The following is a 24868-nucleotide window of genomic DNA, read 5'->3' as shown; positions in this document are numbered from 1 at the left end:
TAACATGCTGGTAAAGCAAGCAGGAAAGTAATTCCTATGCTAGCATTTAACTACAATTACTGACTATAACCTGAGTTTTGTGTAGATGTTTTGTTAACTTCACTTAGGAATAGGAATAAGTTTCACAGAAAAGATTCATCATGCTTCCTGAGATGAGGAGATGACCCTGTGATAAGTTGTCAAGTAAACTGCCCCTTTTATGAAACGAGTTAAGAATGAGAGATTCTCTCTCCCAAAATAAAACTGAACTCCTTTCAGGGTTTAGACGTGTAAATGGTGGGACATTGCTCAAGTATCTCAAAAGAGGAGGAAAAGCCTTCGTAAGAAGGTTAGCTATTACGGCTGAGATAGGAGAAAATTTTTCAAAACATTGTGAACCTTCAGAATTCTATAATTGATGGGCTGTAAATGCTTATAAACACTTGGTCATCAAGTTCATTCAAGTCAGTGATTGCCAGGCATTTGGACATAAAGAAACAAGAGATACAGCATAGAGTAGGAAAGTGCAGGTTTCCTGCACTTTTTAAATAAACCTGTTTAGTTGTGTTATGGCCCATCCCTGGAGCAGATGCTTGAACTTGGCTTTCTGGTTCAAAGGTAGGGATATTAGCATTTCATCAAAAGAGCCTTCAGAAGAAATGTAAGCTGTGGTACAGCATTTGCCACAACTCAATCAATGGTGGACTTTGCTCAGGCATCCAGATAGTCTTAATGGTCTACATAATACCCAGTTCCTCTAACTCAAGAGTGACCTTGACAGAACTGGTTTTACATATCAGGCTTCATAGTTTAGCTCACTCTAAAAAGAATTAGTTCTCTTTAAATACTTCTATTTTAAAAGTGGAGTTGCTATCACTGCAACAATCAATAACTCTTCCAACTAAATGTTGCTTCATATGATTCAATACTGATCTCTTTTCGTTTGTAGGAATCACTACACAGAGCATATGACTGCTTCAATCAAACAGCACCACGAATGTGAATGTGCTTAAAACTAAAAACTTTGCCAGTTTAGACTGTTCTTAAACAGGTTAGAAAAAAAACCAATCCAAGCCAAAGGGTATATGCAGAGCAATGTACTGAATGAGAGGACTTTTGCACATTAGGAATATTTCCCCAAGGACCTGTACAACAGCTATCTAGTATCTGCTTAATTCCACTAATATTGTTAAAAAGCAAACATAATGGATTATCCTCGTTGTCAATTCTGGTTGCCATTACTGATTCAAGATTGCAGTTAAAATATTTGGGAAAAATTTTGTAAGAGAGGGACTAAATGATGAAGTGTGTGCATTGATCCCAAGAACCAGAGGTAAAATTCAGGATGCAATGAAGGTTTCTTAGTATGCTGGTAAGCTAATATTCCATTTAAGAGACTTCGTACAGTGCCCAGTGAATACACATGCACAGTACAAATTTGTCTTCTAATTGAGCTCAAAGGGCTTAAGGTTCAGAAATTTAAATATACAGCATTGGTTCTTACATTGCATAACTGCTGGGCAAGTTTCAGAGGAGTGTGGGTCTAAGTCTAACCCGTTCTGTGACTGATCATTATTTATTGTAGATTTATCGTCTAAATTTGGTATTTTCATTGTCTGTGAATGTATGATATTTTAAAATGGTTCTGATACAGGTAATAATTATATTGAAAATCACCCAGGAACAAGCTAGTGATTTGGTTGCCAAGAGGACACAAGCACAGACCAAAACCCAAAACAAGTGCTAGCTTTTGTATAGTCAAAATGTAAGACCAGCTGGTCTTGTTAAACTCAAGACTCTCAATCGCGAGATCCGGAAAGAGACTACCTTTTGTGTTACCACCAACAGAATACTAAGTGAATGCTGTTTGAAAAGTGGGGCCAATGGAGATATAAAGATCCAAGAGCCAACAGAAAATACCTTGCTGCTTGAAGTCAGTTTGATTATACTAAGGAGAACTAATCAAGTGGCTTATTGCCAGGATACTTCTGAGCAGGGCAGTGATTAATGTTCAATATTCACATTTAATACCAGAGGCTTCCATGGACTAAAAACAGTCATTTAAAGTCAGCAGTTGTGATCATTTGACACATATGAAACAGCTCCTCAAATGATCATTTTATTCAAACAGCACTGCAATTTGGTGAGGTGTCAAGAAATTTGCAACTCTCATTTTACTCTCACTTGCATTATAACTGCACAAATTGAGAGACAAAAATCCAGCTTGAATTAAATGATGATAGACACTAGAATCTGAAGGAAAAGTACATAAACAGTAGACTTTGAGCAATACTGATTGATAAAAGGAAAAGATACTGGGACCTCCTTGCTATGTCTCAGTCTCAGAAATTGACCTTGTCATAACAGCAGGGAGAAAGAGAGCATTTTGAATCACAGAGGAATTGGGGCGTAATCAGAAGGCTAATTAGCAGTAGAGGGTGATAGTTAGTATAAATGTTACACATGATTTTCAACTGTATCATTGAGTTTATTGTGAAAATACGCTTTCTGTTTTAGTTGCCGACTAAGTAATATATGGTTAATGCGGAGTTTAGTTAATACAATAAATCTTAAGCCATAAAATTATGTAATTCTGTTCATTGATATTCATATTACTTTAAAAAATTCTTGTTCTCTACAAGGATTGTAACATTGGTTTACAATTCAATTTTATCTGAAACTCCCAGTAAACTATTTTGTAACTGCTGCAGTGCACTACAGTACAATGGACAGGAAGAAAATCTAAACACATTTTAAAAGGTTACTTACTTCCAAACAATTGCATTTTCACTGGCCTTGTACTTTGCTTTCCCTTTCATGCAGATGACCTGTACTCCACTGGTATTGAGTGGGGTTGGAATACGCACCTGCAGGATACAGAAGAACTAGTCAGCAATAATAAATTCAGTAAACTGACATGGTTAAGAAAAATGATCATATACTCCTAGTCATGGGCTACACTGGGTGGAATCAAGTTTACCATCATTGATCAGATAATTAAACTCTATATTAACTCAGCTGCGATAATTCACGACTCACCTTTGGTCTTTTTACTTGTCCTTTTGCCTTCCACTATCAATTCTCATCATTTAATTTCTCCTGCTTCCACTTTACTATGGATTCTGCCTTTGGCTCTGCTCCCAACCTTCCCTACTGCTGCACTAACATTTTCCCAGCTTTGACAAAAGTCAACCACTTATAACTCTTAGTCCTATCTTTAAACAGATGGTACCTGACTTGAAAATTTCCAACTAGTACAGACATGGGTCATTTGTATTAAAATTGTACATCATCAGTAGTCTTTTGTCATGACACAAATTAGTAGTAAAACGTGTAAAGCAAAATTGTAACTGAGAAAAGGAGAAGAATGAAAACGAACACAAAATGGTAGAGACATGAGGCTAGACAATACCTGTAAATTCACTGATATTTTTAGAGTAACATTCAGCAAAATCTCAGAACCCTTCATTTCTGCTGAAATGTGACAAATCGGAATTCTCAATCTGTCTTTTTTCTTTAGAGAATCTGACTGGTATATACATTTGGAGCATTTTAAAAACTGCTTTATTGCAAAGTTTTTCTGGTGGATAGAAGTTTGAAGAGACATGGGAAGAGAATTCTCACTGCCGACTGACAGACCTCAGGAACAAGATGGTTTGTACTGCAGTAGCTGTTAAAAAGAAAGTTAAAAATCACACAACACCAGGTTATAGTCCAACAGGTTTAATTGGAAGCACACTAGCTTTCGGAGCAACGCTCCTTCATCAGGTGATTGTGGAGGACTTGATCGTAACACAATCACCTGATGAAGGAGCATCGCTCCGAAAGCTAGTATGCTTCCAATTAAACCTGTTGGACTATAACCTGGTGTTGTGTGATTTTTAACTTTGTACACCCCAGTCCAACACCGGCATCTCCGAATCATCGTTAAAAAGAAAAACCAAGAGCCAAGTACACACAGAAAGCATAGGAAAAGCCAAGACCTTTAAAGCAAATCACAAAAGCTGAGAGAGAAGTACATTTGAACCTAAAGTCAAGCCTGGTCCTAAAAGGTGGGGAAGGTGCTGAGAGGGTCAGTTGCTTTAGAGTTCTAAAACGGAGAAAGAAATCACAGAATCTGTTGTGTGAAAGCAGGCCATTCAGCCCTTTGAAACCCTCCAATAGGCAGATTACCCAGGGTTGAGTAACCCTTCCTCAGATGAACCCTTAACTCTGGTTTCTCTCCACAGATGCTGCCAAACGTGCTGAGCATTTCCAGCAATTTCTATTTTTGTCTCTGACATTAATTATGGTCACTGGTATGCCAGTAAGTGAATGTTAACTCTAGATTGTCAGTACTGCTTTTAAATAGGAACAGAAACTATGGTAGCTGGTAAAGAATCCCACATTTATAATGTGCACCTATGCAAATAAAAGCTTAAGTGCGTAAAGATCAGGCTCTAGTTCTATCCTTCCCTGCCAATCATCAGAAAATGGAACAACAGGTCAGTCAGTACCGAGAGGGAGAACAGAAGGACTGAAGTTTCAAGCGGAGATCTTGATTAGAATTAACGCTCAAAACAGTAACCCTGACATGGACATCTGTTGGTAGACCTGCTGATATATTTAGCATTATTGCTTTTTAAGCCAGATTTACTGTTTGGGCTCAACAACCTCAATTTCTTCCAGTTGTATATTTAATCAAAAGCACAACATAGAGCTTCGGGGTATGTTTGAATGTCATGCAAACTTCGGATCCAACTAGAAGATTCCAAACAAAGCTCAGCATTGTAAAAGTTGGCAAGAGAAAAATCATCTGTTTCCATGAAAGAGCAGTATAAACTCACTCTCTCTGTAATGGGAGCGAGCTCTTGAGAAAAATGAAATTGAACTAGCGGGTCACAGCAGGATTTTTTTTAAATTAAAGAATTTCAGCTACAAAAAAATTATTTCAATTTTGTCCAGATAGTGTACTGTTTCTCCCAAATACTGACCAAAAATCTTTTCTGGTGAAGATCTTTGCCTCCTAACTCTCCACGAGTGTCATACCGGAGGATTGGAAGGAGGCAAATGTTGGTCCTCTTTTCAAGAAGGAAATCCCTGGCAATTACAGACCAGTCACTCTTACGTCTGTGGTCAAAGTTTTGGAAAGAATTCAGAGGGATAGGATTTATGACTATTTGGAAAAGCATAGTGTGATTAAAGGCAGTCAGCATGGCTTTGTGAGGAGCAGATCATTCCTCACAAATCTTAGAGTTCTTTGAGGTGGTAACAGGGCAGGTCATAGAGTCAGAGAGATGTACAGCATGGAAACAGACCATTCGGTCCAACCCGTCCATGCCGACCTGATATCAACCCAATCTAGTCCCACCTACCAGCACCCGGCCCATATCCCTCCAAACCCTTCCTATTCATATACCCATCCAAATGCCTCTTAAATGTTGCAATTGTACCAGCCTCCATCACATCCTCTGGCAGCTAATTCCATACACGTACCACCCTCTGCGTGAAAAAGTTGCCCCTTAGGTCTCTTTTATATCTTTCCCCTCTCACCCTAAACCTATGCCCTCTAGTTCTGGACTCCCCAACCCCAGGGAAAAGACTTTGCCTATTTATCCTATCCATGCCCCTCAATTTTGTAAACCTCCATGAGGTCACCCCTCAACCTCCGACGCTCCAGGGAAAACAGCCCCAGCCTGTTCAGCCTCTCCCTGAAGCTCAGATCCTCCAACCCTGGCAACATCCTTGTAAATATTTCAAGTTTCACAACTTCTTTCCGATAGGAAGGAGACCAGAAGTGCATGCAATATTCCAACTGTGTCCTAACCAATGTCCTGTACAGCCGCAACATGACCTCCCAACTCCTGTACTCAATACTCTGACCAATAAAGGAAAGCATACCAAACGCCTTCTTCACTATCCTATCTACCTACAACTCCACTGCCAAGGAGCTATGAACCTGCGCTCCAAGGTCTCTTTATTCAGCAACACTCCCTAGGACCTTACCATTAAGTGTATACGTCCTGCGAAGATTTGCTTTCCCAAAATGCAGCAGCTCACATTTATCTGAATTAAACTCCATCTGCCACTTCTCAGCCAATTGGCCCATCTGGTCAAGATCCTGTTTAAATCTGAGGTAACCCTCTTCGCTGTCCACTACACCTCCAATTTTGGTGTCATCTGCAAACTTACTAACTGTACCTCTTATGCTCGCATCCAAATAATTTATGTAAATCACAAAAAGTAGAGGGCCCAGTAGACCCACTGGTCACAGGCCTCCAGTCTGAAAAACAACCCTCCACCACCACCCTCTGTCTTCTACCTTTGAGCCAGTTCTGTATCCAAATGGCTAGTTCTCCCTGTATTCAATGATATCAAACCTTGCTAATCAGTCTCCCATGGGGAACCTTGTTGAATGCCTTACTGAAGTCCATACAGATCACATCTAATGCTCTGCCCTCAAATCTTCTATGTTACTTCATCAAAAAACTCAATCAAGTTTGTGAGACATGATTTCCCACACACAAAGCCATGTTGACTATCCCGAACCAGTCCTTGCCTTTCCAAATACATGTACATCCTGTCCCTCAGGATTCCCTCCAACAACTTGCCCACCACAGAGGTCAGGCTCACTGGTTTACAGTTCCCTGGCTTGTCCTTACCACCCTTCTTAAACATAGAACATAGAAAAATACAGCGCAGTACAGGCCCTTTGGCCCTCGATGTTGTGCCGATCCAAGCCCACCTAACCTACACTAGCCCGCTATCCTCCATATGCCTATCCAATGCCCATTTAAATGCCCATAAAGAGGGAGAGTCCACCACTGCTACTGGCAGGGCATTCCACGAACTCACGACTCGCTGAGTAAAGAATCTACCCCTAACATCTGTCCTATACCTACCACCCCCTAATTTAAAGCTATGCCCCCTCGTAATAGCTGACTCCATACGTGGAAAAAGGTTCTCATGGTCAACCCTATCTAAACCCCTAAACAGTGGCATCACGTTTGCCAACTTCCAGTCTTCACCTCACCTGTGACTATCGATGATACAAATATCTCAGCAAGAGGCCCAGCAATCACTTCTCTAGCAACGAAGGTCGAGCAGTGGATGTGGTATATGTGGACTTCAGCCAGGCATTTGATAGGGTTCCTCATGGTAGGCTCATTCATAAAGTCAGGAGGTATGGGACACAGGGAGATTTGGCTATCTGGATTCAGAATTGGTTAGCTGACAGAAGGCAGAGAGTGGTTGTAGATGCAAACTAATACTGCCTGGAGGTCAGTGTTGAGGGAGGTCCTGCAGGGCCCTGTTCTTGGGCCTCTGCTCTTTGTAGTTTTTATAAATGACTTAGATGAGAAATTTGGGGGGTGGGTTAGTAAATTTGCAGACAACACAAAAGTTGGAGGTGCCGTTGATAGTATGGAGGGCTATTGCAGGCTGCAGCGTGACATAGACAGGATGCAGACCTGGGTTGAGAAATGAGAAATGGCAAATGGAGTTCAACCTAGATAAATGCAAAGTGATGCATTTTGGAAGGTCGAACTCGAATGCTGAATTTGGGATTAAAGACAGGATTCTTGGTAGTGTGGAGGAACAGAGGTATCTGGGTGTGCAAGTACATAGATCCCTCAAAGTTGCCACCACGTTAACAGGGGGATCAAGTTTAAGAGCCGCGAGGTTTTGCTACAGCTCTACAAGTCCCTGGTGAGACCACACTTGGATCACTGTGACCAGTTCTGGTCGCCCTACTATAGGAAAGATACAGAGGCTTTGGAGAGGGTGCAAAGGTTTACCAGGATGATGCCTGGACTGGAGGGCTTGCCTTCTGCAGAGAGGTTGACTAAGCTCGGACTTTTCTCTCTGGACAGGAGGAGGAAGAGAGGTGACCTGATCGAGGTACACAAGGTAATGAGAGGAATAGATAGAGTCAATAGCCAGAGACTTTTCCCCAGAGCAGGATTGACTGGCACGAGGGGTCATATTTTTAAGATATTAGGAGAAAAGTTTAAAGGTGAAGTCAGAGGTAGGTTCTTTACAGAGAGCTGTGAATTCATGGAATGCATTGCCAGTGGTGGTAGCGGAAGCAGAGTCATTAGGGATATTTAAGCGACTGCTGCACATGCACATGGATAGCAGTGAATTGAGGGGTGCGTAGAGTAAGTTTTTTTTATTTTACATTAGGATTAATCCTCGGCACAAAATCGTGGGCCAAAGGGCCTGTTCTATACTGTACTTTTCTATGTTCTTTGTTCCAAAAATAATAGAAAAGGTTGGAGATACTCAGCAGGTCTGTCAGCAACCATGGAGAAAGATAGAGGTAATTTTTCAGTTCTGTGATCCATCCTCAAAAACTGGGAAAACTAGAAGTGTAATAGATTCTGAAAGAGGCAACGTGAAGCCCCTTTTTTTACTGATCAATCCTCGAGCTTATTTCAATGTACTCCAATGAAACTGCCATGGCATTTTTCCTTCTAAATGTAGATGCTCTTTGGAACTGCCTCATTGGCTCAGCTGGTCAGTGAGTAAACTGGACCTCACTAAAATAGAAAAGTTCTAGGTATGCTACCCAACCCACTCAGCCCAGTGTAATAACCCCTCAACACCAGTGCCAAGATTCATGACACTGGTTAAGGGAATCTCACAGATCAGTGAACAGTGCGTATTTTTGGAAAGGAACAGCATTAGATTCCACTTTAGTACACCTCCTGGCAATCAGACAGCTTGCTAAAAATTACTCAACAGATCAGAAATGGCCAATGCGCACGGGACTGTGTCCAACTGAGAAACTCATGTCTTCATGGCAGGAAACAAAATGATAGTGAGAGAGGGAGTAGCTGGCCAATGGAAAGAGAGCGCGCGCGCGAGAGAGCGAGCGAGCGAGAGAACTAACGTGTCGAATATGGATGTCTCTTCATCAGAGTTGAAGTGTGCAGTGGATAGCTTACGTTATAGTTTGGGGGTGGGGGGGTGAGTTTAGTCGGTGTATGATGATGGTGAAACGAGGTTGATAGTTCAGATTAAAACCCGCTATGTTTACCATCCAAGCGTCATAAAACCAGTAATTCAGGCAAAAAAGGTAACAGAGGCAAAACATGCAAGACTTAAGGAAGGCTGCAAACTATGCGAAGCAATTCAGAGAAGGTTTACTAGACGAAGGGTGGGTTGCCTTATGAGGAAAAGGAGGACATCGAGGCTTGAATCCACTGGAGTTTAGAAGAGTAGAAGCAAGTTGATTCAAACTGAAGATCCTGAACAGACTTGACAGGATGGACATGGAAAGAACGTTGTACACCCCAGCTCTTTGGTGGGACAGTCTAAAACTAGATGGTCACGATTTAAAAATAATGTTCACCCACTTGAGACAATGATGAGGAAAACATTTTTTGCACAAGGTCATAAGTCTTTGGAACCCTTCCTTAAAAATGCAGTGGAAGTAGAGCCTTGGAATATTTTGAAGGCAGGAGTGAACAGAATCTTGGCAAGGAAGGGTAGAAAACTATCAGGAAGGCAGGAATGTGGATTTCAGGTCAGATCAACCATGGTCTTATTAAATGATGGAGCAAACTCGAGCCGCCAAAAGGCCTACAACTGTTTCTAACTTACATGCCTATACACTCTTCCATATATTTAAAATTCAATTAAATGTTCGAGAAGGGTAAATATTAATAATCAAACTACATTTTTTCTCAAAATCGATCTTGACGGTAAAGTTGATCAGGCAGCAGTAAAACAAAGAATAGCATTCAGGACAGCATGCAGAAGCTTGCTGAGTCGGCAAAATAAAAATGGCACTCTCTCAGAAATATGGGCTCAATTTGTAAACCCAGACAGTTGCCAAGAAATAAACTGTACACAGCTCTTTTCTAGCAGATGCCGATTCCCAACTGACCGCCGACATATTGAACCAATAACATACATGGAGATTGAGCAAAATCACAACAGTGCACTTCGCTCAACGCTAGAGAGTCAGGATTAAAGAGGAAGGATTACAACAGCAAGGTCAGATTTGCTTCTCAAGTGAGAGCATTAACCAATTGAATATCAGCTGTTCAAGTCAGATAATTAGTGTAGCTTTACTGAAACATTTTGTTCAGCAGAAAATCAAACTCAGATCACACCCCAATAGTAACCTGTGGTGTAAACCCCATAAAAGCATGACATACTAGCAAAATTATCCTCTGAATAAACCAAATATGCTCTCCAACTGAGGCTTAAAAATACTCATACTCTCCTCCACATCTCTTCCAACTTAAATCAGCCTCTTCTGGTTACTGATTTTTCTGCCAGTGGCAACAGGGATTCTTGTATTGCTCATTACTCTGTCAACCTCCCTTAATTATGAATGCCTCGTGTAAATCTCCCCTTACTTGTCTCTATTCTAAAGGATAACAATCTGCTGTCTTTCACATTTCTGATACCATTTCAGTAAATCATGGCACCAAAATTTGGCAACCTTCCTAAAAGGTAAAATAATGTTGAATGAAATCTCACAAGAACATTTGACTACAGCGTATAACAGAGAAATAGTTGCATTTGTTCAACAACTTTCAGGGTATTTCAAAGCAAAATCAAATTTTCAGTTTAGTAGTTCTTACCCTGTCAGCAAGCACAGTAACCAAACAGCAATAGCAGACGGCCACTAACTGCAGACCTACATGACCAATATGGTGCTGCACATAGTTCACTATTATCATGCTTGCCTTTCAACTCCAGTATGTAATGCAAGGTGACTTTCCAGTGTAAAAGCTGAGCAGCACTGCATCTTCAGAAGTGCCCTCCATTAGCTGAACAGTTAAGCCTTGGCCCTGGACTACTGAAACAATAAATACCATGCTCAATACCCAGTGCTCTGGCAAATATTAATTCTTTAACCTACATAATTGAAGAAATCCTAATAGCATTTTTGTCTAAACTGCTGCCTGGAAATTACATGTGGCTTTACATACAATTAAAAGTGACCACAATTCAAGAATATTTCAATGGATGTAAAGTGCTTTGCCAAATCTTGTGGTTGTGAAGGTACAGGCACAAATGGTACACCTTTCATAAATCATTGTGACTAGAACCGATGAAGAGATAAATGGCTAGAATACAGAGATCTTTTGTGAAAAGCCAGATGAGATAAAAAAGTTCAGTTAAACATTTCATTAGAGGGTGGTGCTTTCTACAATCCTACAAACATTGACTTAAGTAATGCACTCAGGTGTAGTAAGGAAGCCTGAGACAATGCTGGAGCACTGCAGAAAAATAAAAAATGATCAAAGTTTCTCTTGATTAATGTGAGAGCTGAATTTATTACATCAATTTGTGCAATTAACTCTAAAACCTCAAACCTTGTAAGGCAATACACAAAAAAGCTAAGGAAACATGAAGAAAAGAGTAACACGGTGTGGAAATCCTTTACCTCAATCTTCTGAGCCAGCAGGGATGGTTTGAAGTTTGATTTAATCACAACTTTCACTTCAAGTTTAGTGCGACCTACTTCTCTGACCAATGGGATCACACGGAACGGCAGGATGATATCTTTAGTGGTTCGGTACCTCAAGAAAACAATTCAATATTGTACAAACTGGTTGAAAATAAATGCAGAGTGTTTTCTCTTCTTGACTCTGCCCTCAAGGCAATAAATTATCGAAGTCTTAACAGGATTATGGCTTTTCCCTCATTCCAAAAACATTATTTGCAATACCAACCCATTTAGTGGCTTGATCTTTTAAGGCCAGAACAAATCACTGCTGGTGTAGTGAAACAATCATTGATCCTCACAAGAGAGGAAAATTAGTCAAATGGTCACCCTTGCATGTACTTTGCCTATGGTGAACTGAATTCTCTATACCGATTAATAATGCACTGTTTTTGTCAGTTCACTAGGCAAGTTGTATATCTAATGCTTATTTCAGAGGGCAATATCAATACTTACCAGCAACATGCTGATTACAAACTGAACACAACTATGCTAATCTTCAATTTTAGGGTGGTAAGGTTAGCTTTTATTAATTAAAGTGAATGTTATTTAATCTGATATTTTTCAGGAAACAGCTGCATATCTTTCTTGGTTCTTTGGATTAATGTTAAATGTCAAGTCACTTAAATTCTCACTACTTCATCATATGATGATATTAACTTTATCAGAGATGCTGTTAAACAGTATTTATAAAGCATGTGCCTGGTTGCCTGAGTTATATAGCACTCAAGTAGGAATTAACCAGGCACTTGAATTCTGAACATCAGAACATAAACAGAAGTAGGCCAGATGGCTTGTAGAGCCTGCTTTGCCATTCACTAAGATCATGGTTGAGCATTTTGTGGACTCAGCCCCACTTACCCACCCTGCTCACCATATCCCTTAATTCCTTTGCTTTTCAAAAATCTATCTTTGCCTTTAAACATTCAACGAGATAGACTCAACTGCTTCACCGAGGCAAAGAATTCCACAGATTCACAACCCTTGGGCGAAGAAATTCTTCCCGAACTCAGCCTCAAAGTAAGGGGGAGCAGATTTAGAACAATGCCAGAGTTCTTAGTTCCACCCACCAGGAGAAACAACCTCCCTGATTCTATCTTAGCTATTCTCTTCATAATTACATATTTTTAAAATCCCATTATTACTTTAAGGTAACAAAAAATGTTCTACATGCACATAAATAGTAAGAGGTTGGGTTGGGCCTAATAAGATTAGATTAGATTAGATTACATACAGTGTGGAAACAGGCCCTTCGGCCCAACACGTCCACACCGCCCGGGTCTCTGGCGCTGTGAGGCAGCAGTGCTAACCACTGTGCCACCGTGCCGCCCACCATAAGGTTAAAAGGGTTAAAGAAATTGTGCAAGGCTAGTACAGCCACAGACAGTCAGCATGAATCCAAAGGACAGAATATCCTAAATTTGTGACATAATGACTCCAATTCTAATTAATGCTGGCAGTTTATTAAGTGACCTAGTTTAAACTGGAGCAACGAGGAAGTCAACAAATTTACCTACATATCTTATAATGTTCAAACTAAATTTTGTAGAGTACAATGGGAAGAGAAAACAAAATTATATTGTTTTATCTATCAAATTACTTACAAGAATTTGAAATTCTATAACAGACCAGTTTCAGTGTTCATTTACAGTACCAAAGCAGTCAAATGCTTAGAATCAGCTGTACAAACATGAAAATTCCTTTGAAATCTGAAGCTATTCCCTGCACATGCTTTCACCAGCCCTCTTTGTTCTCCACATTGCTGGCTACTTACCTCATAAGTTCATATTCTCCATCTGGTGGGATGAAACTAATGCTCCTTTCAGATTCAAATTTGCTGAGCCGCACACATTGATGGAATGTACAGTCATCAATTGCTATAGATTGTTTACCGCTGCAGACAAAAAAAGGACAGGAATATAAGTATAAAATAATCTCGTACAAATAAGGACAAAATTAAATATCATAGCCAGATCTCTCCCTTTGCACAAAGGTGAAAGCATTACATTGCAGAGCTAAAGATGACAAACTTAATTCATAAGTTACTCTATTGGACAACGATGCTAGCTGACTCAATAGATACAGCCACTCAACTGCATATTAAGACCAGCGATTTTGTTATCAGTTTCTGCTACCAACAAGAAGAGGTACTGGATCAACATAAAAATAAAACAAAGATCTGCAGGTGTCAAAAATCTGAAACAAAAAGGAAAGTGCTGTAGAAATTCAGCAGGTCTATCAGCAACTGCGGGGTGAAATCAGAGTTGATGCTTCAAGTCCAGTGACTCTCCAAACTTCTTCAGTTCTGATGAAGTGTCACCAGACTTGAAGCATCAACTCTGCTTTCATCCTACAGATGCTACCAAACCTGCTAGATTTCTACAACAACTTCTGTTCTCATTTTAGATCAAGTTAAAAATCACAACACTAGGTTCTAGTCTAACAGGTTTATTTGGAGGCACTAGCTTTCAAAGCGCTGCTTCTTCAGGTGAAGCAGCAGCACTTTGACAACTAGTACCTCCAAATAAACCTGTTATAGACTATAACCTTGTGTTAAAAATTTTTTAATTTTGTCCACCCCAGTGCAACATGGGCTCCTCCAAATCACGCTTTAGATCAATACAAGTTCAATATACTTTCAATAATGGAAAACATCAAAAGACCAGAAGTAAGCAGATCTATGTAATAGAAACAGCCAATCATATTTTTGATTTATTCAGCTATTGGTTACACAATTGCTGATTATTTGATTGATTTCTCTTCTTGGCAGAGATGCATGGAACTAGGACCGCACACATTGCGAAGTTTAGCACAGGCACCAATATCATTTCAAAAGATATCCAAACTTTTCAGGATTTGATTGCGAAGCTTCTCGGGTAATATGTCAAGTTCATACATTAAACATCTTATTGGATGCTGATGGTAAAAGACATCAGGATTTACCCAATAAAAATAAACAGTTCTCAAACCCACCTTACCATCAAATTTCACAAGGGATTAAATCAGTCAGTAAGAGCAGAGCTTTCCACACAAAACCTCTATTGCTATGGGTAGTTTGAACTACAAGTTAAATGTTCTCGAAGATTTCATATTCCTAACCTTTTCGCACTCTCATCAGCAGTTCCTTTGCCTTGCTTCTCGATAACAATCTTGTCATTCATCCCAAACTTGCATTCTGGCATTCCGCTCAAGTAACTCTTCATTACTACCCTACCTGAGACATGAGCACTTAGAACCTGACCTGAAACATGAAAGGACACAGGTTTCAATGTGGGAAGCAACATTTTTTAAAAGATCACTTCCAGGTGGGGACAGTGCAGGGAGAATGCAGTCACAGCATCTGTTATAAAATAGATTAGAAAGTGCAATTAGTTAAAATACATTAAAATATTGGCAGACTAATTGAAGTCTGTGTCTCATAGGTTGACACATTGTTATTTTGGGTTCACATCCTTTATCTAATTATCAGGGAATTATCCTTAAATTTCACATTATGTTTTTGCAGCATTTCTTTTCCTCTCTACTGGTTACACTGATTTTTAGCACAGGCTATGTAGCTTTAACTGGATCTTCACACCCTTTCCATCTAGTTTATCACCAAGAGCTACTTTCGCCTTCAGTCTCCTTTCAATATTCTGATCCTCTCAACACCACTGCCATCTTCATCTAAGTCACTGTCGTCTCTGGGAGTAACTCCTTCAACTTGAAACTAACCACTCACCCTGCTGTCAAAGTTCAGATTTGAGATGACCCAGGGAATCCCTTGTGGATTCAGACCTATAAGCCTCTCGGTTTGTCCAGGCAACCGTATTCTTTAATAGTCTGGAATAAAAACCTCTTACAGACAGTTAAGTTTAATTTAATTTTAGTCTTCCCCTTTATTTACAAATAGCATCACTGTTACAACATAACGCTGATACCTATTAGCCAGGCTAACTAAGGTTCTAAAACCTTTGGGCAACAGCTCTTCCTTTAAAGAGACCTCACAGGGTACTCTCTCCTTCTGTCACAAACAGGATTTCTTCATACAAGTTTACAAAAACACTGCATGTTCTTAATTAGACAGATAACCGTGGAAAGGCAATAACTTGTGAGGAAGAGGAGTTAATTGACAGGTCTGTGTGCACTTAACTGATCAATCCTCCAGGCCCTTAGCCATCCATCAAGTGAGAAAAACAAATCCAGCCAAGTCAGGCACTTGTTGACGAGATAAGTTTCCATCATAAAGCCAGTCTAAGCTAAGTGGGAGAGGTCATTGTTTTCCAAAATGACTTCTTAGTGAAAAGGGCAGACTTTGACCATAAAATGGCTTCCTGACAGATTGTATCGGAATCTTTTCAATGTTAGGTTTAGAATAATTTAAGCTAGGAGCAGACTCCTGCTTTTTATCTTAAGCACTGAATCATTCTGTACCCGAGACTGAAATGTTACCCTAGGGTTGCATTTTAAATGATTCATTAGCCTCGAATTAAAACATGTTCTCTTTTCAGGGTTGTGATTCAAATTCATTAAGACATAAGATCTGACTAGTTAGAGTTGACAGTGGGGCAGTCATAGTATGTAAGAACAGCAAATAAATTAAAACTTCATCAATATTATCTTTTGCAGAGTTTGCATTTCATCATCAGTGACGGCTACTCAAAATCATCAAGTCCCAAAATGAAATTAAATTCAGTCCATAGCAAGCAAGCATAAAGAGTTAATTTTCTACTGGCTTCAGTAGTCTCAGCGATAAAATGGTCTCTCTCTTTATGTCCTTTTGAACTCTCAAGTCAGGAACTGTAACAGAAAAATGTTTTTCCCTCTGCACGGCCTAGCTTGCAAAGGGAATAAGAATCCATGATAATTGATAGGACATGACCATTAGTTACAAGGCTTTTGACATGCTTACAAGGTGATCAAACACAGTCATTAATTTCAAAAGGGAACAGCCGTGAACGTTATCACTTTGTGTCTGTTTACACAGATTCATTGATGATGGCAAGTGTTCTTAATTGCCTTAGAGCTCCTGTTATCACAATGAGAATAGTGTTTTTATTTTCTGCATATCCTGGGTTCTCCCTTTTGTGGCCTGATGCCTCCCTGCCTTTCGGCTTATTTTCTAGTGTGCAGCAAATGTATTCTATAATTCAATATTACATTTTAGTTTAAATGTTAAGAACAAGTTTTAAGGCTATAAACTGTCTCACCTCCCCCGCCCTCTCACCACAAACCAAATATATCCATGCTTAAGTTCCTAACACAAATCTCCACTGCATACATCCAAAGTTCACCCATCAGTTCTGATGGGTACACTAGTTGAAATACTATAATTAGTATTTTCTTTCTAGAGATGCTGATTTGTCAGCTCTATTTCCAGCCACAAATCTGTACTTAAAGCAACCATCACACTCAAACTAATATGCTAGGCCCAATTTGGCTTTCTGGCACTGACCAAATAGCATTTGTTCAATGTGACAAATTAAGGCAGAAATGCCTATGTATTTTACCAGGTCTTTAGCGCGTAAAAACATACATCGCATACCAACTTCTGGATCTGTCAGCCCTTGCCATTTTTAGATGTCCCTCAGGGCTGTCTGAAATCAACTATGAATCAAGTTAAATACTGCACAAAAGATTCGAAACACTGCCCACACACATTTCTTCAAATGTCCCAACCATAAATATCTGGCTTCCTAGATTTTTGTCATAAAATGAATGCTGGCTCTATAAAGATAACATTGAAGAGTGGGGAAGGTATCAGCAGTGTCTACTAAAAAGGTGTTGTTCTGAGCTGAAGGACAGCATGCCCATGACACTGCATTGCACAACAGTCAGAAAACTGTTCTGTGAAGACGTGACTTGACACAAATACAACTTTACTGTGACCCTAACGACCCCAGCCTCAGAAAAATACACTACATCAACTGAAGTATGGCATTAGTAGAATTTGTTGAGTTAACACAGATAGCAAAAAAGGAAAGAACTGAACTTCACCCTCAGATTATTGTCGTAGCACCTATGTATCACTTACCTTGAGGTGACATTAGCAGGTTGACACTCTCCAAAACATCCAAGAATAACTCATTTCGCCGGTACTTAATTCCTTCACGCCTCCATCCAATCTGTCCAGTTACCTGGCTGGTGATCTGTGACTGTTCTTCCTTGGTCTGGAAGGAAGGAAGGAAGGAACACTTGATCTATCTCAATTCAAGATTTAGAACTGGACTCAAAATCTTTTAAAATGACACCAGGTTACATCAGCTCAGTAGTCAATTGAACTTGTAAACCTGAATAACTAAATACAGCAACAAAACATTACTGTTTGAGGTCTCAACACAATTTCCCCTACTTAAAAGACTAGGTCCAAAGTTCAATTATTCAAGACATTCCCACAGCCAGTTTGAAGTGCCCACCCCCAATAAGCAAAGCAGAAGCAGGCAGATTCTCCTACCTGGTGCTATAAATCAGGTCGACAGTCACAGGTGGAGAAAAATAAAGCATTACAGCAGGATTAGAACCAGAAGTGCCACACGCAGGGTTAACAGGCAAGCAGTCAGGGAACAGAGGATTTGATTTAAAAAAAGAGAAAACAAATTAGCTACAAGAGCAGGTGCAACATTGAAAGTACACAATTGTATTAAAACAGTTCTTCATCATGTCTCAAAAGGACTCAAAGTATTGTCTGCAATTAATTACTTTGAAATGCAGTTTTTTTTTAAAACACATGCAAATGATGTTACTGCAAATCTAAGGCAAGGACTACATTAAATGATTATATAATTTCTAAATCACTTACACTAAATCTCAATTCCATTGCAATTATTAGCCATTGAAGAATATTCAAGACATGTCCTTTAGAGAATTGCACATTCAGAAAGAGAAATATACATGCCATATTATTATACAGAATGGCTGAAGAGCATGTACTTCTACTAAAACATTAACATTTTTAAAAAGCTGGCAAGTATTAGACTGGAATAAGCCAGCTTAAAGACATTAGTACTTTGCTGAATTATTTTTACGAAACTAAAAACTAAATTTTCACTCCATGAGTGGAAGAGTGCATGAGAGAAAAACAGGAGTTCTGCCAGAGTTACCCAATTGAAACATTAACGCTGCTTTTCCTCATACAGATGGTACCAGACCGGAGTTTTTGCCAGCAATTTCTGCTTTTGTTTCCGATCTTCAGCACTGCAGTTCACTATTTTGGTTGAGTATTTAACTCACTACCACATCTTTTCCAGATATTCCCACCTTGACAAAATTCTGCTGCTCTCTCTGATGGAATTTCGATTCTAACCTTTCCTCTGCTCACCATCATTACTTTTGTTTCCTTTCCTAGTATTCAACCAGGTCTTCACCAAAACAGCTTCCACAGCCACATCTCATTCCTCAGTGACCGTACCCAACTCAGACTCATGCTACCTGGATTCTGACTGAAGTTTCATCTTTCTTTTTTTGAATTTACCCAGGATTACAGATAATTCTGTGATATACAATGGTCCTCAGACAGCTGTTCCAGGCATATCTGGAGATCTGAACAAATGCACCGCCAAATACACACTCTCAACCTCGCTCTCCATCAGCGCTATCTCAGAGCTATCATGCCCCCTAGTTCTTATGGGGGATGGGCAACACAGAAACAGGCAATTAAACCCAACTGACTAGTCAGAGTCACAGTCACAGAGATACAGCACGGAAACAGACCCTTCAGTCCAACTCGTCCATGCCAACCAGATATCCTAACCTAATCTAGTCCCATTTGCCAGCATTTGGTCCATATCCCTTTAAACCCTTCCTATTCATATACCCATCCAGACGCCTTTTAAGTGTGGAATTGTACGAGCCTGCACCACTTCCTCTGGCAGCTCATTCCACACACACAACACCCTCTACATGAAAAAGTTGTCCCTTAAGTCCCCTCTTAAATTCTCCAGCTTGTTTGACATTCTAAGAAACTTTTTCTCTTCCTTTCAGGCGTTAAGGAATGCAAACAGTAACTCTGAGATAGCCACATTCTTCTAGAACCTCCCTCCTCTCTGACTACATCTTTTCTGCTGACCCTGCCTTGTCAGGTATTTACTATTCCTTCTGACTTTCCACACTAAATGCTCTTTGTTCTGTTCTCAGCAAAAGACTTAGTTTGACCCCCCTGCACCCACCTTAATATATTTCCGGCTAGACATGCCACTGAGCTCCTATTCAGTCGCTTTCACCTCTGTATTCATTTGTTTCTGATGGGAGTCCTCTCCCCATCCTCAGGAAAGCAACCAAAAAACCCTCCCACCCCAGTTAAATTCTCTTCAAAAAAGTGGCTCAGTGGTGAGCACTGCTGCCTCACAGCACCAGGGTCCCAAGTTCGATTCCAGCCTCGGGCAACTGTCTGTGTGGAGTTTGTACATTTCCCCCAGTGTCTGTGTGGATTTCCTCCGTATGCTCCGGTTTTCTCCCACAGTCCAGATGAATTGGCCATGCTAAATTGCCCATTGTGTCAGTGCATTAGTCAGAGGGAAATGGGTCTGGGTGGGTCCCTCTTCGGAGGGTCAGTGTGGACTGGTTGGGCCGAAGAGCCTGTTTCCATATTGTAGGGAATCTAATCTAAAAACCTTCTTCCTTCTGATGCTGCCAGAACTGCTGAGTTTCGCCAGCAATTCCTGTTTTTGTCTCAGATCTTCAGCATCTGCAGTTCTTTGTTTTATATTAGAGAAAATGGAGCACTTGCATAGTTCTCCTGCATCCAAAGCTCCATGAAACAAAAGTCCCTTGCCAGTAAAACATTAGGTGCAATTTCTCATTAAGAATGGCTTATTACTACAGAGGTAACAAAGACTGCTGCTTCTTAAAAAAAGCTTCTCACCCTTACGTTCTACTTGTACGGTGAGAAACAAACACTATTTCTGACAGGTTGAATTCCATCAAGTGTGTTACAAATCTTGAGTGCCAGGAGAATCTTTTGATCTCTACAATGTGTGGCCATGGAATTGGTCATGCACCACCTACAACAGTCTAACTTTAGAACCAGAGGAATTCCCTCTGGGCATGGCCATTTCTTAAAACTTTCCACACAACACAAATTGCTAGGTGGCAAGAGGCAAATAAGATTGCCAGCCATTGAGTTTATCTGCCACCAACCCAGTGGGATAATGATAATGGGGGTAACAGCCCTTATCTATCAAGCCTGCTATGTTTATGGTTCAGCTTCCAATTACCTCCCATTTCATCACAAGTATCCCCTTGCCAACATCTGTTTCAGGCTTGCTACAGTGCCCCAACGAAGCTCAGTGCAAGCTGGAAGAGCATCTCATTTTCCGCATGGAAAGCCTGAAACCTTCTGGATTCAAAACGGAGTTCAGAATTCTCAAATTACTATATGCCTCACCCCGAAATGATATTTCCTTAAGGAAGCCTGTGTTGTTTCCATTGGAATGAATCAACAATAACTACATCACCATGTACATAGGAAGTCTGTTCCATAAATTGAATGACAAATGTTGATTCTACAGTCTCTGTTGCAACATCCATTAGAGCACTGTAAAGTCAGACATTCTCCCCTCATTATTTTGATCTCAATTACTACTGCCCCTGAAGATATGATTACACCATTTACATTAAGAAAGCTACATTAAATACTTTCATAACTGCACTTAAATTCAAGCTAAAAATAAAATAAATTCTCCTCAGACTGTTACTGTGTCATCTTGTCTTTCCATTCCCAGTGTGCCCCATCTTTAAAACTATTTAATCAATCAGATTTTCCAAACATCCCCCATCAAAAAGACTGTCAAGCATCCTTCATGACTTGGAAAGAAGAAATACTGAATGAAAATGATTTCTAAGTTTTTCTTCTTGCAAATCCAAAGACTGAACCTAGAGTATGACCTCCAGAAGGGTAGTTGTCAAGATTCAGAGTATGGAAATGTGTTGCTGGAAAAGCGCAGCAGCTTTTCCAGCAACACATTTCCATCTCTGATCTCCAGCATCTGCAGACCTCACTTTCTCCTCAAAGATTCAGAGTATGCAAAAGTAAATTAACTACCTGAGAACCAACAGGTAATGAAAAAGATTCTTCCTCATTTATCACACCACCACACACTGCTTCATTCTGTTCGAATCCTGACTGAGAAAACAGTAACTCCTGTGGATAATTGTAACCAAGTTATGTAAATAATCTTCAATACATTCTACCATCACTGAAATTTGCATACTTACTTGACCTTATTTTTGGTGATTTTTGGGTTGGTTTTTTTTTGAGTGGAGGGGGTGTGCTATGTCAAGTGAGAGGAAATGCTGGACCTGTCGGCAACTAAATGATCCAGCCCCCTCATCAACTGGCCTCTATAAACACACTTAGTTCACTGACTGGTGAAGCTTCATTGCTCTTCACTTTGAGAGAGAGAAGGGAGAAAAGTTGAGGGTGGAAATCAGATGAATATGAAACTGCTTGTAACAACAAGATAAGAAACGTCAACTCTACAAATTGTGCTGACTTCCTGCTGAGTCAGTATGCACATTTCTGAGAGACTGCAAGAGGCAGCACAATACAGGACACATTGGATCACCTCAGAGCTCACTGACAGCAAACGATCTTATCTGTATGAAACAGCCTCTTCAAACAGGAATTGTTATCAGTCATACTGGCACCCAGCCCTGCCTTATGATTCCTGGAAGACTGTTATTACACCATTCCACTGCTGGGAATACAAATAGACATTCCACCAGCAGAAATAAATCAGAAAGTGAACATTGAAAAAGAATAAATTTCACCACAATACTCATTTGCTAGAGAACTTCCACTCCTCATTCAGCACTAATTCAAAAACAAGTTATTTTAGGTTCACTAAGAAATATAACAGGCTTTAATAATATTGCTGCACACGTATGTTAATATAACAATATTGCCATGTGTGTCTCAGGCAAACAACTCTGCACCATAGAAGAACAGCAGCAACTTGATGAGCATGCTCAATATGACAGTGGTCGCCCAGCAAAACTGTACTGACTTCAAGAAAGGGATCAAAAGTTTTAGAAACATTACCTTAAATTGTTTAATGCCACTGAAACCCAATAGTTTCATATCTTAGTGAATTTGGTAGAGGATTGCATACACTTCCCTTGAAACAAGCTTTTATAATTAAGTTGAGTTAAAATATGGTCATCCTTTAATCAGTGGAAATATTCACATTTTGATTTATTCACAAATTGCAATTCTAGCCCATGTTTAAACAATGAAAGATTGGTTCGATGATGCTTACCTGGCTTTTGATTCCTTGTTGGGTAATGAACGTTTTCAGTGCACCAGTCTCAGAATTCTGTGGATAGCCAAAATCCAGGATTTCTGAGCAAACAAAAAATAAACTCTTTCAAATATCAATCCCACATGCAACAACTGGAAGTATGAGAGTTGGGACAGACTTTGGCACAGATATAAAGTTTGAAAAACTCAGTCCAATGTGATAAAACCCAATTACCTAACTTTTAAAAAAGCGTCAGTGTTCCCTGTAACGACGCTACCTTTTTATTTTCTGTATGTGATTATGGATCGAAATCGTACTGTTTTAAAAACCAAAGATTGTTAAAGGATTTTTAAAAGCAAATAACGTGACTCACTCTAAGTACTGCTTACACAGTTGGTTGAGGAAGCAGTAATGGAGTCCTAGTTTGCAGACAAGCTGGAGTCAAACAAATGCAAAAATGGAACTTTGGCTCAAAAAAGTCAATTGTTCTCTGGATAAGTGACCAGTTACTGATGACTACGGCTTCTGCCAGTCAACAAATGTGATCAGCCCCAGGTAACTGAAATGCTTGAGGCATGAAGGTTTTGACAGAGACCATCAGACCTTAAGAAACTGTTCTGCAGTAAAAAGCATCTCAAGCCCAAAGATAGACAGTTTTTCCTTTCCAGTTGCTCTAAGCTGTTATAAAGGCTGATTTATCAGTTTAAAGTAAGATGGAATCAGTCATCCTTGGCTTCTACAAAGGAAGTCTGAGAAGCAGCATTCCAAAAGAGTCAACTCTGCAAACCTTAATGTTTAACTATCTTCCCCCCCCAGAAAAATGTGTTGCTGGAAAAGCACAGCGGGTCAGGCAGCATCGAAGGAGCAGGAGAATTGATGTTTTGGGCATAAGCCCTTCTTCGAGCTTATGCCCGAAACGTCGATTCTCCTGCTCCTTCGATGCTGCCTGACCTGCTTGCTTTTCCAGCAACACATTTTTCAGCTCTGATCTCCAGCATCTGCAGTCCTCACTTTCTCCTATCTCCCTGCAGCCCCCACCCCTTCCACCATATGGTGTAAAGGGTGAGCTTATAAAGAAGGATCAACTTTTAATTTGTACAGTTATATGCGAATGGTCATAATTATTTCTGAAGCTGATGTTTAATCATCTGTGACAAATAGTCATTCCTCTTAAATATAGAATCCTGGGTTTAAAAGAAAGGTGAATTGGAATATTTTGCACATCTTTAAAAAAAAACTTTAAACTTTGATCCATTTCAAAAAAGGGCTAGATTACTACAGTCCTACCCAGTGAGATAAACATCACTAAACCTGGATTCATTTCCTTTTTAGGTTCCATTTATTATTACCTCCAGAACTTTACCCACAGGCTAATCCTTTAAGTGGGAACATAGTGAACCGTGTAATATGTGATACTTGAGCCAAGTACAAGTGTCACATGTAAGGACAGACATCAAGTGCAACTTAAAACCAATAGCTAACATGGGCCCAATTTTGCTACACGATCAAACTATATGTAGCTTTTCCTAATGCAGCACAAAGGAATAAGCCCTGTTTAACAGTTAAACCACTGCTTGCGCTGGTCTTTTAAAAATTCACTGCCTTGCTTTAAAAACTGTCAACTCTCAGCTTGAAAAATTCAAGCCTCACAAATCTCAGATCTCTACTCCCACAATCCTCGCTTCTTGCGCATCCCCAATTCCCCTTCCTTCAGCTACCTGCTCATCAAGCACAAACCATCTCTACCTCCCCATCTTTCTTTTTATCTTAAAGATGCTCCATCAAATTCAATTAGACTTTTTTGTCAACTATCCTAATGACTCATGTAGTTTATAGTCAAACTTTTGTTTTATTAAGGAAAGGAAATAGTTTTGATTTCACTTATCGCTACACACTCAGCTTTACCAGTTTTTTGGAATTATATCAGTTTTACAATTACACCATTTTAAAGACATCTAGATTGGTAACTGAACAGAAAGATATGGGCCAAATGCTCGCAAATGGGACTAGATTAATTTAGAATATCTGGTCGGCAGGGTCTGTTTCTGTGCTGTACATCTCTATGACTTTCTGTTGGCTTCCAATAAGTCATCGTCCAAATGCTCTAACAACGTTACTGGGAAATGTGCAAAAGACAAAACATACATAATGTTGTAACAAATTGTAATTTTTGGACAGACCATTAGAACACCCCAAACCATCTGGTATAAAGCTAGAACATGCAAAT

The 24868-nt window shown here is 39.8% G+C and overlaps 1 protein-coding gene across 3 annotated transcripts in view; it reads right to left on the bottom strand.

Moving 5' to 3' along the window:
* Positions 1 to 24868, bottom strand: part of LOC122556139 (AP-2 complex subunit mu) — a 67593-nt gene that overhangs the window by 5785 nt on the left and 36940 nt on the right. For 2 of the 3 annotated variants that reach the window (XM_043702624.1, XM_043702625.1), the window contains exons 4-10: positions 22660 to 22742; positions 17859 to 17864; positions 17439 to 17574; positions 14525 to 14666; positions 13200 to 13319; positions 11366 to 11501; positions 2749 to 2846 (exon numbers count right to left, since the gene is read on the bottom strand). In XM_043702624.1, coding sequence (XP_043558559.1) covers positions 2749 to 2846; positions 11366 to 11501; positions 13200 to 13319; positions 14525 to 14666; positions 17439 to 17574; positions 17859 to 17864; positions 22660 to 22742 — 721 coding nt within the window. The remainder of the gene's footprint in view (positions 1 to 2748; positions 2847 to 11365; positions 11502 to 13199; positions 13320 to 14524; positions 14667 to 17438; positions 17575 to 17858; positions 17865 to 22659; positions 22743 to 24868) is intronic. The other variant, XM_043702626.1, reaches the window with a different exon arrangement.

This window comes from Chiloscyllium plagiosum, chromosome 13 (genome assembly GCF_004010195.1).
Source record: "Chiloscyllium plagiosum isolate BGI_BamShark_2017 chromosome 13, ASM401019v2, whole genome shotgun sequence".
In the NCBI taxonomy this organism is placed as follows: Eukaryota; Metazoa; Chordata; class Chondrichthyes; order Orectolobiformes; family Hemiscylliidae; genus Chiloscyllium; species Chiloscyllium plagiosum.
Note: the sequence above shows the minus strand (reverse complement) of the source record. Positions and strands in the feature narration are given on the sequence as shown.